General features: G+C 37.7%; 1 protein-coding gene across 2 annotated transcripts in view; it reads right to left on the bottom strand.

The window, feature by feature from the left end:
* PRKDC (protein kinase, DNA-activated, catalytic subunit) overlaps positions 1–14,810 on the bottom strand; it is an 81,148-nt gene that overhangs the window by 21,519 nt on the left and 44,819 nt on the right. For both annotated transcript variants that reach the window (XM_014874316.2, XM_088174745.1), the window contains exons 53-66: positions 13,584–13,708; positions 13,341–13,490; positions 12,757–12,930; positions 11,834–11,932; positions 10,931–11,141; positions 10,183–10,372; positions 9,616–9,831; positions 8,223–8,335; positions 7,087–7,218; positions 5,731–5,910; positions 2,161–2,369; positions 1,564–1,702; positions 943–1,131; positions 269–493 (exon numbers count right to left, since the gene is read on the bottom strand). In XM_014874316.2, the coding sequence (XP_014729802.2) occupies positions 269–493; positions 943–1,131; positions 1,564–1,702; positions 2,161–2,369; positions 5,731–5,910; positions 7,087–7,218; positions 8,223–8,335; positions 9,616–9,831; positions 10,183–10,372; positions 10,931–11,141; positions 11,834–11,932; positions 12,757–12,930; positions 13,341–13,490; positions 13,584–13,708 (2,352 nt within the window). The remainder of the gene's footprint in view (positions 1–268; positions 494–942; positions 1,132–1,563; positions 1,703–2,160; positions 2,370–5,730; positions 5,911–7,086; positions 7,219–8,222; positions 8,336–9,615; positions 9,832–10,182; positions 10,373–10,930; positions 11,142–11,833; positions 11,933–12,756; positions 12,931–13,340; positions 13,491–13,583; positions 13,709–14,810) is intronic.

Raw genomic sequence — 14,810 nt, forward strand, 5'->3', positions numbered from 1 at the left:
CACACATAATTACTCTGAAAAGTGTATAGACGATTAAATCAACAAAAACTAAAACAGGAGGATGCACTCCACTGGCTCACTCACCTTTAATCATTACAAGCAGTGAATTTAGAAGTTTTGTCACATGACATGGAAGGCAACTAAATTTCACTGCATTTGAGTGAGTGCTTCTCCTGAGAGTATAATCTAGCAGCAGTAATAGCAACAGCAGTTTCATTGTTCCAGTTTACACGAAAAACACATACCAGAGACAGAAGACGTTATTTACCTGCATGAAGATCTGCATGCCATTGCTAATGTAGTATTTGGCTCTGTCAAAATCATCTTGCAGGATGTACAGGAGACTAAGTTCTTGGCTGTAGTGCATTTCTATAATGGCTTTCTTCTGTTCTGTCTTCATTGCCTCATCAATAAAGGTTAGCAAAGTCTGGTCATTCTCCCCACTGAGCAGTAACTTCAACTTACTGCGTATTATATAGGGTAGATAGGTCTCCTACAAAGTGAGAACATAGTCTTTATTTCTAGAAATGGAATATTAGATGATGAAATCTTTTGTTATCAGTGGCAAACCAAATAAATGCAAAAACATTTTGAATTTTTAAAAATATATTCTACCAGTTTCAAACTCCATGGTTTGGTGACTCTTAAAATAGGAAACAAATGTAAGTGAGAAAAGCAACAAAAAAGACTTGCAAAAGGAAGAAGGAGATGATAAAGCTGGTCCTATGGGATCTGTCATAGAATTAAGGTAAAAATTAAACATCAAAAAGAACAAGCAGAAGTAATTGTTTCAATTTTTTTTTTTTTATATACCGGACTCTCCACTAATTTCCATAATAAAGTAGCCCAAACAATGCAATTGATTTTCACCCATAATCTCAATACTGTAGGACATCCCAGAGATAAAAATGGTACAGTATCAATGAAATAATTTCTAAAAACCTGAAAAAATGGATCATTCCATGTCTTGCTTAGGTCTGGAGGTTTTCCACTATCAATATTAACAGTAGCACAATACTCCAGAGACTTCCACATTGTGAGGTGGTCATAGCATTCCAGAGATGCAAGTTCCCAGAAGTCCTTCTCTGCTTCTGTTGGCTCTCCATCTTGCCAGTCTTCTTGGGAGAGTGCCTAGGGAATGAATTTGGAGGGGAGAATAGTGGCAGATTCCAGCTAAGAACCCGTTTCAATTCTAAGTCATCCGCAACCTAACTGTAATTCACTGTCTCATAAAAATATCTATCCATTTACCAGAGTGTGACAGCAACATTAAATGCAGAAAAATCAAGCTTGGCAGTATTTATACATAAATTAATTTCAGGTGGCTGTCTTCAGTAAACCCTCATTTTTGAAGAGTGAACATTTTAAAAGAAAGTTAGAGATCTGTCTTCAATTTTACCCACTGCAACTCATGCCATGAGCACATGCAATTTGCTCTCTCAGGGTTGCAGTGTGCCCACGTGTTTTTATTTTTCAGCCTAGATAATTGCACTTTTTCCTAATTTGATTAGTTTTAAGTCATGAGAGATTTATGAAACAAAAATTATCTTGTTGTTGTTTTACCTTATCATAATACTGAGCTGCTTCAGCATAATCATTCCTTGCTTCTGCCAACAAAGCTTTCTGTGTAATTTCCTTAGTCCCGATCTTACCACTGAAAATACCACGAAGGGCATCATAATCACCAAGGGATCTGTAGAGCCTAGTAAAATTGAAAAGAGAAATCTTTTAAATAGCTCAGCAGATGTATATCAATGCAAACAGAAGCTATCTAAATAAAAAATTCAATAAGCAGTAATACTATCAGATTGAAATAGTAAATTTTTAGGAAGTATTTCTTATGTAAGATCAGAAATACATAGTTAACTACACAAACTTCATCTTGCAGGGTAAGAGCTGAACTGTGGAAACTCCTGCAGTTGAAAAGCTATGAACAAGATGTTTTTCAGCAGTCTGACTTCTTATGAGTCTTTTCAGCACCACAGAGTTCAGTTTTAAAGTCTAACTGCTCTCAATGACAGTATTAACTGAGAAGAAATTAAAAGCATATCTAATTCTAAAAGACAGAAAGACTAAAAAAGAAATCCCAGAAGCCGTAAAAGCAGAGTTCTTCACAAGGCAAGCCTAAGTGGGAGTAAATTGCCTCAAACTAGAATTTACTTAGCAAGTTCAATCCATCTGATCACGTCTGGGGGCAGCTCTGTCCTCCCACGCATCCTTTTGGACGGGGGCTCCTCTGCAGGGGACAGAGCCATCAGGGCATGCTCCAGGAGAAGGATGCCCACCGGCTGCTGCAAACTGGCAAGGCAGCTTGTGCTCACATTGGCTGAGTCCAGTTCCAGTAGCTCTCTGTGCTGGTAACTCATCTCCTGTAAAATAAAACAACAGGTGTGTCTGCTTGGTGTAAAACTATACAGATCACTTTTTTGGTATCCTTTTTCTTATAGTGCAAACTTTGGAAACAAGCTATTAGGCCTCTAGAAGTTCCCAGCTCGGGGAAAACTGGAATCTTTTCCTTCTGTGCTGTTGCTCTTTGGACAGAGAACAGTACAGAGTAACCCCATATACTTTGGCTCGATGACACAGGACAACTCTCTGGACAGAATCACAAGGAAAGTGGGGGAGAGGTAGATGGACACATTGACAGCCTGAACTTTTCCTTCTGTTTGTTGGCAGGATTTTGCCTGCTACACAGCAGCTGTTCTCCAGTTAGCCTATTCAGTGGTGCATTCCTGCCATAAGCCAAAGGCACGATTTACTACGAAGTCTTCTCTGACTGGAGGTTATCTATCCACACACTCAGCCAGTTTTAGCACATCACAGCTTCCTGTTAGACTCCTCTAGTACTGTACTCATCTACTGCCCAATTTAAAGACATGACAATATTTCTCATTTTACCATATTTAACAGTATATTATAATTTAAATAATAATTAACATTATATTAAATAATTTAAATAACAACTAATTATTTAGTCCAGCTACAGACTAATCTCTTCTTCTGGGATAAACATGCTTGTTTAGCTGAAGTTGTTGTTTTGTTTATTTTTAAATACTTAAATCTAAATACAGGTAAATAAATCAAGAAAGCAGCATGTTTATTAAATCCAGTGTTAGGTTTTTCCTTTGTTTTCTTTTCCACTGAAGAAAAGTCGCAATATTATCTTAAATAAACAAAAGAAAAAAATTCACAACACAGAAGAGGTGAACCATAGCTTTCATTACAAGAAACAGTACCACATTTTAGAACAAAAATGAAAATCAGATTCTTGCAACACAGCATTTTCAAGAATACTGTGTGAAAAAAACCACTGTTTGGAAATTGAACAGGAGACTGAGAATAAGCAAGTTACACTTGTTTGATAAATGACAGTCACCACGAAAACCACAGAGGAGAGACACCTGGCGTAAGCAAACTCAAGACACAATTTGTAGAGTTGGGACTCTCACACTAATAAATTTGTGCACAATAAAGAAAGAGGGAGGGAAAACCACAGTCTCTTGTAGCTTCCTGAGTTACAGACCAGGCAGATCCCAGTGAGGGGTTAGCATACATATTTCAACGACTATTAAGGCAATTTCAATTAGCTGCACACGCCCCTTGCCTGCCAGCTTTTAGGGGTTACATCAGGAACACAGTGACAACTGCACAATGTAAAACCTTAAGAACAACTTTGCTAAGGCAAGACCAAAAGCCCTCTCTCATAACATAGGAAAAAGTGTAAGAACTGTTCAAATGTAATGGTATGTCCTAATAATGAATATCCTCCCAAACATAAAATTTACAGGCATCATCTCACATCAAAGGAGGTCTCTTTCTATTCAGTGCATTTTGGTGACTATTTGATCACTTATCTTCTCAAAGCAGAGGGGATGTTCCCTGCTCCATATGCAATGAGCACTGTCTACTTAAACCATATGTTCAAAGATTAGGGAGAATGGCATCCAAGCTGGCCTGGCAGCTGAAATATTTCTAAGGCAATTATATATTCTTCAGAGGCCAAGAATCTCTTTGGAGGCTATGTAAATTTTTGTCACGGGGTTAACCTCTTCTAGTATTCCAGCTGGTTCTTAATCTGCCCTGAAAGTGACTCCCAGAGCTTCATAGTCAATTTTAACATTATAGTCAATTTTAACATTATATGTGGTAAAAAACAGTTCTTTTAACCCACCAAGCTACTCTCCTCATGGGATGTGAACCTGTAGAAGATTAAAAAGCCAAACTACCATAAGGAAACAGCAGTAAAGTAGGAAGCCATTCTGAAACCAGCCAGTATTTATTATGCTGTTGGTATACAGGAAAGAAAAGATGTACTTCCAAATGGCCAAGGCACTAGGACAGTCTTTGTGAGCCAAATGAAAACCTTGACACTGCTGTGCTCTTGCTCACTCTCACAGCTTGCTCTCTTGAACAATGTGAACTCAATTCCCTACTGGGAAAAAACTTCCCCTCACTGCTTGCAGGCTGCTTGGACTTCATGATATTGGACTTTTGTTATTGATGAGGATGGCAAGGAGATGCTCTTATTGCTCTTACAAAATCTGCATTTTTGAGGAAATTGAACTTACCAACTTCTTGATTCTTCATTTTATGTCTATTCGGAAAAAAAAGTGTCTAATGCAACAGTGTTATTAGCAGGGTCTAGACAGCATAATTCAACACAAATAATGTCATCAAGACAGAGAACCAACAAATGCAATGCAATGTCAAGAGGGAATATTAACAGATAGCTATTGTGAGAAGCTGGCTCAAAAAATAGCGAGACAGCCCAGAAAAATCCCCATAGTATTTGACCTTTTATGCAGCTGCACAGAAAAAAGTAAACAAGCAATTGCATTTTTTCAGATGTGTAATTACAAGTACTAAGAAGCAAAGTTTCTCTCTGTTTACAAAGCTAGTTCAAACTCGATGGTTCTCCCGTATTTGGAATGACACCTACTGTCACAGAGTATTTAAATTTCCATGACAAAAGAAGAAATCATTAGCTGCTGCTGAAAAAAAGATTCTTCTGAGAACTAGGAATCCAACAGCAATACAGCTGATAAGAATCATTAAATACAGTGACAATGGGTATGTAGCAGATGCTGGGCCAAGGTTTTTTTATCTCCTTGAAAGTTGTGAATTTCATCTTTTAAGCCAATCTATTCCAGGTCAGTATATTCTCATAACAGCAGGGCTTGTGTTTCCTTTCCAGTGAAACAACTGTGGTGCACCCACTCATCCTCTGGTGAGCCCTTCCTTCATTACTGAAAATCCCCAGACAACTACTTCAGGGGACTAATTTGAAAAAAATAAACAAGAGAGGCTAACAACAAACCGTCTGACAGCTACTGATATCCTCAAAACATCAAAGAATTCCTCAGTAAGCACTTCCCAGAAACAAGAAGATAAGCAGGACACCACATAACCCTTTCAATTGTTCTCAATTCCCACTTCAATTGAAATAGCTTTCATTTGTAATCAAACCTCTTCTTGTTACTGATGCAATTAAAACATTAAAAGGTGACTCAAACTCTAGAGATCAGAAATCACAGAAACCTTGAAAAATCAGTTCAGAGGTATGAACTACCTTGTTCACCTCAAGTGTCACTTTAAACGCCCATTTGGTTAACAATTCCCCTTCCATCTCTGTCTAAACTTCAGTGACAGTATTTCACCTTCACTACCACTTATCACACATTCAGGCAGACATTAAATCCAGTTACTTTCATGCCATATATCAGGATTTACCTGGATGCACGCAATGAACGGTGGAAAGTATGACAGGCTCATACTGAGGAAATTATTGAAGTCGTTCAGCAGCTTCTGGACAATGGCGTTTTTCTCAGAAGGGTTTTTAGATTTTTTTACCTCATGAAAAATTCCACTAAACAAACTGCTGAAAAGTTGCTTGGCAAATGTTGGATCTTTCTGTAAATTACAACAAAAACAGTAAGGTCACTGAATTTTGCTGTAACACAATAGACTATTAAATAAAATTAAAATATATGACCCACCCTGAACCTAATCCTTCGACACTCTTTGGGAGTGAACTATTTAGTCTGGCATTCATCTCACCTGTGCTGGGAACTACTGTACTACCCATTCAAATCCCATTTTAATTCTTCTATTTAAAGAAACCCCAAGGCAATACAGGTTTTCAGGCCAGAGTGTCAGTGGAGAGGGTGGAATTTGCAATTTTCACATACTCACAACTCCCATTACAGGAACCAGACACCCAATATCATGTTAGGGACACCACAGTCCATGAAGTGAATTTCAGGAAAAAAAGAAAACATCAATGTGTTAGGAGACCTGGTCCTAAAAACTGAGTCAGCTAACAGAGAGACAGACTGTCTGTAAGACAGACAATTTCATTTGAGACTTAAAGGCATTTTTTCAATCCATAAACACATTTGTGTGTGTAACATAATCCTATGCATCTTGGTCTATTGTGGATCTGGAATTTGGTGTAACTCTTTATCTAAGGCTATTCAGAGAACTCCTGAGTGTGCTACTTCCATCCTTTACAGAGAGATAAGGGACTATCAAAAGCAATGAAATACAAAGATAATCAGGAAGATTGTGACTTCCCAAAGACTGTAAAATGGGATTCAGACTACTGCTCAGTTCAGTCTATAGTTTCTACCACTCACATGTAGGAAAAGGAATATTACATCAGCTTTACTGACCAGTCTGAGTCCAGTCTTAGTCACACTAAGTTCATTTGTATTTTTACAAGTCTATTACAGACATATAATAGAAGAAAAATGGCTGTTTTGTTTCTGAACAGTGAGAGGTCCTTTGCAATAATGTCTGCAGATACCACCATCTGTTTCTCAAGCAGAGGAACCTGCAGGAAATGGACAACAGCTGATATATCCAGTCCTCAACTGCTCAGGTGAGGCAAGCAACAAAGCCTCTTCTCTGAACACTGCACCAGCACAGGGGTAGGAGAAACACTCCCTCAAAACAGTCTTTAAATGTGTATCACAGTGGTTGACTGCAAAACTACAAATCAATTTTCAAAGGAGTTGCCCAGCTACATGACACTTTCCCCTACAGGAGCAGAAAACTTCACAAGTGACATTTGAAAAGCAGACAGACCTGGGCAAGGCCCTGCAGAGGGGCAATGAGACTGCAGTATTCAATCTGGATGTCAGGAAGGTCTCCCACTCGGTAACTTCTGTACAAAGTAACCTGGGCATCATACTTCATCTTCAGCTCAGATTTCATCTCCTGAAATGCATTAATCGTGTTAAAAATAGTTAGGAAATGGTCTCAAGCTGTACTAGGAGAGGTTTAAATTAAGATATTATTAAAAAGTTTTTACTGAAGGAGTGGTCAGGCTTTGAAACAAGCCTCCCACAGAAGTGGGGGAAACACCACCACTGAAGTGTTTGAAAGACAAGTTGGACTGCCATACAGAGCACATTTACAGGTCCTCTTTTGTAGGGAGGAAATGGCAGCTTTAGCCTGCAAGTAAAAATAAATGGGCTAAAATAGGTGCTTGTGTGGTTCTTCCAGACCTAAGTTCTGTTTACACAGTTGTCTGCATCTGCAGAGTATTACAGGAGTGTCTCAACCTGGTAGCTCTGAAACCTGGGTTCCTTTGCTCTTCGGACTAAATGCTATCATTTTTCAACAATAAGGTGTGTTATTTTTAGTAACAGAAACCTCTGAAAAACTGCTAGAGAGCTTAAAACCACTTGGATTTATTGTAAGTACACAACACAACCAAGAAACCCACAAAGTAGAAAGTTTCTGGGCTTGATAAACACTGAGCAAATGGTTATGACTGACATTCCTTCAGGTTAAAAGTTCAAGCCAATTCTGGTTAGTCCATCAGCTGTACCACATTTGAGTTCACCTTCAGACACTGGATAATCTTCTCCAACTATTTTTGCAGTGTAGTGTAGCTTTAAGGCTCCTAGTTTCCAGACTGACAACTGTAAAGGGCTTTCCAATAGCTGTTAAGGACTCCCATCACATAAAATCACTTCGTGCACTTTGAGTGGCAGACCGGAAGTGTTGTCATCCAGATCTTTTCTCACCCATGCTAAGTAACATCATTTAGCTTTAAGGCCATAAATAATATTATTTCCAAATTAAACCTTCTGAAGCTCTTAAATTAGCAACCAGTACCTTACACCTACCCTTTCTTCACGAAGTTACTACAAGAGATGAAAAGACTGCAAATAGCATTGAGACTTGAAGTTTTAAACCCATTTGGATTGACAAACCTTTTCTCTTTTCTGTTCAGCCAGACTTTTTCTGGCATAAATCAGACTGAGTCTGTCCTGGTCCTTCAAGAAACGTCTCCGCAGTCTTAGAATTTCTGCTCGTTCTTCTATACCTAGGGAACATATCATCATGTCCACAGCTTTTCCTTTCAGATTTAAGGCAAAAGCATAATATAAAAACAAACATCATCTTTGTATTTACTAGCTTACCAACCAGTCTCCTTAATTTCCCACCAAACAACTCAATGCAAGGCCTTTCAACAAGGTAGCCAATGTTAACAAATTACGTTGCTCTTAGGAGAAGAGGTAATAAGCATTTATATAGAGACTTCAAGCATATGGATGAGATATAAAGATCAAACTATTGTACAGGGAAAGAACTCATGAACAAATCTGCCCCGTATGCCAGATTTATTTTAAGCTCTCAAAGGCGTGTATGGCATTTGCACTGTATTCCAGAAAGTATATAATTCCCTAAATAAAAGAGGTGCTAAAAGATATTAAAATATTGTGCAGTAAGAATATTGCACTGCGTTTTTTAAGGTACGATTACAGAACTGCCCCTGGATTTACTCCTGCTCAGGACAGTCATGGGAAAAGGCCACTTAACTGACTGTCAATCCAGTCTACTTCCTAGAAAAGGAGAGTGAGGAAACAAAAACATACCACTGTAACTGGCATTTTCCTGGGTAGAACACCAGGGACTAAATGGTAGGCTGACCTCTCTATTTCTGTAGCTCTGCATGAACTACAGTACATTATTCATCACTGCCCTGAAACACTTCTCAGGTACTGAAAAGGTTGATCTTTATAGCTCTATGCCAGCACTCCTCATGTCATCATTTTGGTCAAAATTTTAATTACAACGTAGTCAAGGGTTAAAGAGAGAGAAGGATCCTAAGTCACTTCAGAGCAGTACAGATACTTTTCACTTATTGACTGGGTGGAAGAATGAGCATTCTCAGAAAAAAGCAAGGACTTCTAATGACAGATTGCAAAATGTTGGAGATCATGTCAGCACAGCTGAAATAGTTCAGAAAATACATTTAAAGAGATCTCTGTAAAGAGCTGCATTTAAAAAAGAAGGGTTAGAACTGTCTGGCATTCATGCTGTGATACTCTTAGGAAGAGGAAGGAATGCAGAGATCACACCGACTGGTTTCTCATCCAGTCAGTTCTTTCAACCAGCAACATATAATTTTACAATTGCTAGCACAATCCTAGCTTTTTGTGACATTCTATGTATTATCACACACTCTTGGAAACAAAATCTTTCAAGGTGAACCTCAGTTGGACTGTCTCAAAGATAATGGACTGCCAGTCAAATAACTGACAAGGATGGTTTATAAAAGTGTACTAATTGCACAGAAATTGCACAGTAAGGCTTACAGACCTTTAGTTTTGCTGTCCACTTCATCTCCAGGCAAACCCAACCTTTTTTTCCCAAAATCTGGCCCCAGTGGTTTAAAGGTTGCTTGTTTAAATTTTTCACTCCGTTTGCTAACCAACAGCATGGATGAAGACAAGGATTCAGAGGATGAAGGAAGTGCATACTCTGCCAATGTGTCAATGCTACTTCCAGTCAGCCAATTAAAAGAACTTCTACCACCTGTAAAAAGAAATTGACAAATACTCAGATATAAAGAAAGAAAAAACATCTGTGACGCAGGTAATTTTTTCCCTCCCAAAAATATAATTTCCTAGTGTTTAAGGGCAGAACAGATTTCAAGCTGCTAGGTAAGACAGTGTTTCTTTTACATGAGGCAGAACACAAAACATGTATGAGACTAATAAAAATGTGGATTTTTTTCTCATACCACACACACAAAAACAAAGCCCTTGAAAACAAAATACTACATATATTTACACTTTTACATTAAAAAAAAAATCATATGCAACAGAAATTACATAATTCCTATAGCAAAAAAGAATATTTCAGAAAATACTGGTCTGGACTTACTGCCATGCTGTGTAGGTGTAAATTCATATTGCCTTTGGGTAGCCCTCACTTGCCCACCAAGTGACCCAGAAGGAGAGAGGGATCTTTCCTGGGACAAATTCCTGTGGATACTTGGAGAAGCCTGAGTCTCCACAAACATTGGTGTGAGCACAGTACTTCGGTAACGCCAGCTGGAATCAACCACGAAGTCCTATGAACAAAGAGAGACTTTAAGTAAAACAATAAAGATGGAGGCTTTTGGCATTTCTTCATTGAGCAGGACAGCAGAAATTACAGTCCAGAAATCAAAACATCCTCCCAGGTATAGGGGCAGAACTTGACTATATATTAAAAAAAACCCAACAAAACAAACATCTTCACAGCTCAGTAAAAAAAGGTCACTAATTTAGACTGGTCAGCTGAGGACTGATTTGCAGCTCTTGCACCAATATTCCTGTTTCTTGACAGTATTTCTCCAGTTAATGGTGCTTCTCTCTGCTACCCTCTTTTTTAGTATTTCAGTACTCTACAAGTCAGCTATATTTTAATTAAATATTTATTTTTTTAAAAGAAAGTACAATTATTGCCCCCACAAAATCATCAAACTTCTGATACTGTGCACAACTTGTAACTGCTGCACCTGCTAACTTTGGAGCACAAAACCCTTTGAAAAATCTCCTTCATTATGCCATTCTTTTCTAAGTAATAACTACATTAAGAAGTAGAATTTGTCACATAGTTGCATACAGGACAACACATTACAATTCACCTGAAATTTGCATTCAGACAGTGGATGCTCAAATATTTTTCTGGAATAGTCTGGGCTCTTGCTAGTCATTTCAAGCAGAAAATTTGTGATTAGACTCAAGTACTGTGTTTCAATCTTGGTGGAATAAAAAGAACTTAACAGTGACAGCATGCGGTCAAGAGTATTCGTGGGCAACCTTGTCTCATGACTCCAAAAATTCCTAACAATTAATCTGTAAAGGCAAAGAATAAAGTTATTCTTGGTTATCTTCAAACAGAACCCCACTTCTAAAAAAGCCAAGTTAAAAAGGGAAAAAAAATCCCCAAACCCACCAGCAAAAAACTCCAAAACAATAAGTTGTTAAAGCCTTAAACTAACACTTCCATGCCATTAATCTTCAACTGAATTACACCAAATTCCTCATTCATCTGCCATGTTCTGTGCCTCATATAAAAGGTTTACTCTAAAAAAATTATTTCTATCAAGTATTTTCCTCTTGAGAAGGACTATGGATAGAGAAGCACTATGGATAGAGAAGCACCAAGATCTCCTTTTTATCTTTTGCTTCACCAAAAGAAATTCTAAAATCCAACATTTAATCTATTGTTGTGAGTTTGTGCACAGCAGGGTCCTCCTTGTTCAAACACTCTAGAACCTTAATGCAGAATTAGGTTTAACATAGTGAAACAACCTCCCCACAGCTTACAATTTCGTTCAAATGCTTCACTTAGACTTGGTGTAACACCATGGGATACAATTTTATAAATTAACTTATTGGAAGAAAAGGAAATGGTATTATCTCAGTGTTACTCTTTTATATTTAAATACTTTAAAAAACTCTAAGGATCAACTCTTTTGCTAGAAACAAAGTAAGAGAAATGGAGTTATTTTAATTTCAGATAGTTATCATAACACTTTACTCACTGCAGTTCAGCATTCTCATCGATCAGTCCTTGAAGCAGCATTTCTTTTGCCACTCTGAGTATCTCCTGAGAATCATCATCTGCTTGACTTTCTGGATCACTGATGGTAGGAGAAAAATCTCTTAATGACTTCTTTCAAACAATTCATAGCAAAACAAAAGGATGAGGATGGTGGGACAAAAAGAAGGAATATGTCCTCTGATAAAAGTCTCAACTTGGCATGAAAATAACATGAGGTCTTCCTTGCATCTCCACTACTTATAAAATGAATTATCTAATAAGCTAATTAACATGTTAGGTACTTATTATGAAGTTTGCAAGGTTGAATCTCAAAAAACAGGCAGAGAATGCTTTTCACAACTGATGCCAGAGTAAAAAAATGACTAATTTTTTTTTCACAATAACTGTCCATTCAAAGAGTTATCTCGGGAAAAAGCACATAAAACCCAGCTAAGTTAGATAATTCAACAGCAACCCACTTGTCAAACTGAGTATTTGCCTGTTCCCTATTCTAAGGGGTCAAACAGCAAGTCCACCTTTATACTACCAGATGGAAGCAATCCAGATCATGCCCATGTGCCTTAATGTATCTTCTACCTAAAAGCAAATTTCTTTAATGTGTAATTTTCACTAGTTACAAATTCCAGCAACAAGAAAAAAAGCTGGACCATCAAAGTTAAGACCTCTTATGGCATCCTGCTGTGGTGATGCAACATCCTAGTTCTGCTCCAAGTATTTATCCCTTACTGGAAGTGATAAAACTGTCACCAAAGGCCAGAGCCAGCTAGGCAAATCACAGACTCTGTTCTTCTGACAAGTGGAAAAATCCCTCACAGAGGGACATGAAGTTGGAAGACTGTTACAAACACTTTCACTCTGCCTGGGACAAAGCACTGAAAGACAACATCTGCAGTGAACACACACCTGTAATTATCATAAATCCACATCAGGATATCATACATGCGCTGTCGACATATCACAGAAGGGTGAGAAATGAACCCTGTCACTCCAGGCAGAAGTTCTTTAAGTTCAAGTGGTTTTAATTTAGACAGCATCTTGTACACTATATCCAAACAAACCCTTTGTCTTTCATCATCCCTAAAAGAAGGAGGAAAAGAAACTACAGTTACATTGCTTTTCTCATCACTCCTACACACAGAACCAGAAGATCAGTTTACGTTTTAGCAACAATATTTGGTTTTGCATAAGGGGCTTAGGTAAATACTTTTGGACTCAATCTAAGAGTAAGAATATAAGTAAACTAATACAAACTACAGAGACTGACATCCCACTGGTGTTTCACCCTAAGGCTGTTCTAGGGGTGTTTGTTTATTTTTCACAATGAACTAACCATCTTAACTCCCAGATTACATTAGCTCAAATTAGAGGACTAATGACCAAAAAGTGAAGGTGAATTACAAATGTTGCTGAATGTAAAAATGTTGCGGGCAGCACAGAAAATGTTATCAAGAAACTTAACTATCCATCATAATCACACGACTACTTACCTATGATTCATGATCTGGATAAAGTCTTTACTCCTTAACTGCAAGTGGAGATCAGGAACTTCTTCAGCCCGGCACAATATTACTTCCAGACAAAAGGTTTTCATCACACCATGAAGTTTGGGTATCAAAAAGAATACTGCATTTATAAACCTTAACATAACCAGAAGCCCACAAAGAAAAGCAAGTTATTCCTTATTATTCCTCTAGATTTACAGTCAACATAGCACATAAATCATGACATACCTGTCAGCCAGAGGTGGAAAATTCTTAACAACTTTATTCAAGCACTGAATAAACCTATCATGTTGTGTGTTCTGGTGATGCTTTAATTGTTTTATAACACAATCATAAACTGGATCTTCAAGTACCTGAAAATGAGAAAGACAGTAAGACAAGGATACTCATGAAAATCATAAGCACCTAATGAAACATGGTTTTGCTGCTTTACTGTTTGATTCTTGTGCATTTGACTAGGCAAGATCCAGCCAACTCATCTTTACCTTTAGGGCGCTTCATGGGTCCTGTACAGCTCTGACAAGGCAAAACACATGACTGCTGCTTAAAAAATATATTTGTGAGATTCCTTTGATTGGTTTGGAACCAATATCTTATTTTGTAATACAAGCTGCTTAGTGTGCTTACAGAGATAATAAGCAGCTTCTCATTCAGTATACAAGACTTCCAACCAATGAATGTCAAAAAATTAGACATTATTAGTAAAAAGGTGAAAAACAACCAGCAACCTGTAACTAACATCAAAGGAATAAGCCTTGATCAGGATAAAATTTACACCATCTTTGCTCATTTATTCAAAATACTGCTTATAATAGAACTTGAAACACTGAGAGAGACTTAATGAAGACTTATGAAATATGTTCTACAAACTGTGAAAGAACAACCAGAATGCAATAAGTGGAGAAAGAAGCAAGGATAATACGGAGAGAAAGAAGAATAATCTACAAGGGCAGGCTAACAGCTTTGTATTTTTGTCTTGAATAGCAGTTACAGAATTATATTTAGGGGGAACACATGATCCTGTCTGCATTTCGTCCTCTTTTTCTCTTATAACAACCCAACACACATTTGTCATTAGATTAAGGATCTTTGAGTGTACATTGCTGTCTCTTGTATTTAAAACCTGCTCATGACTTTTTTTGCGCATTAATTTACCTAATTTCCCTTTTAACCTGCTGATCTGCTTACCCTAGAACTTCTGGCACCAAACTCCAGAAGCCCCTGAACTATTGTGCAAAGAATTACTTCTAGCATATGTCTCAAACTCACTTCTGTGATCCTCAAGCACAATCCCTCAGTTCTTGCACTGCAGGATTTGGTGAGCAACAGTTTTGCATTCACCTTATCCACTACCTATAAAATAACTGGATTCAGATACAGTTACCCAAAGGTAGTTTTTTTACTCCAAACCTCCCAGCTTGCTTTTCTTTTCCTCTTAAACCACCCTCCCAACTT

Source organism: Sturnus vulgaris, chromosome 1 (assembly GCF_052056855.1).
Source record: "Sturnus vulgaris isolate bStuVul1 chromosome 1, bStuVul1.hap1, whole genome shotgun sequence".
In the NCBI taxonomy this organism is placed as follows: domain Eukaryota; kingdom Metazoa; phylum Chordata; class Aves; order Passeriformes; family Sturnidae; genus Sturnus; species Sturnus vulgaris.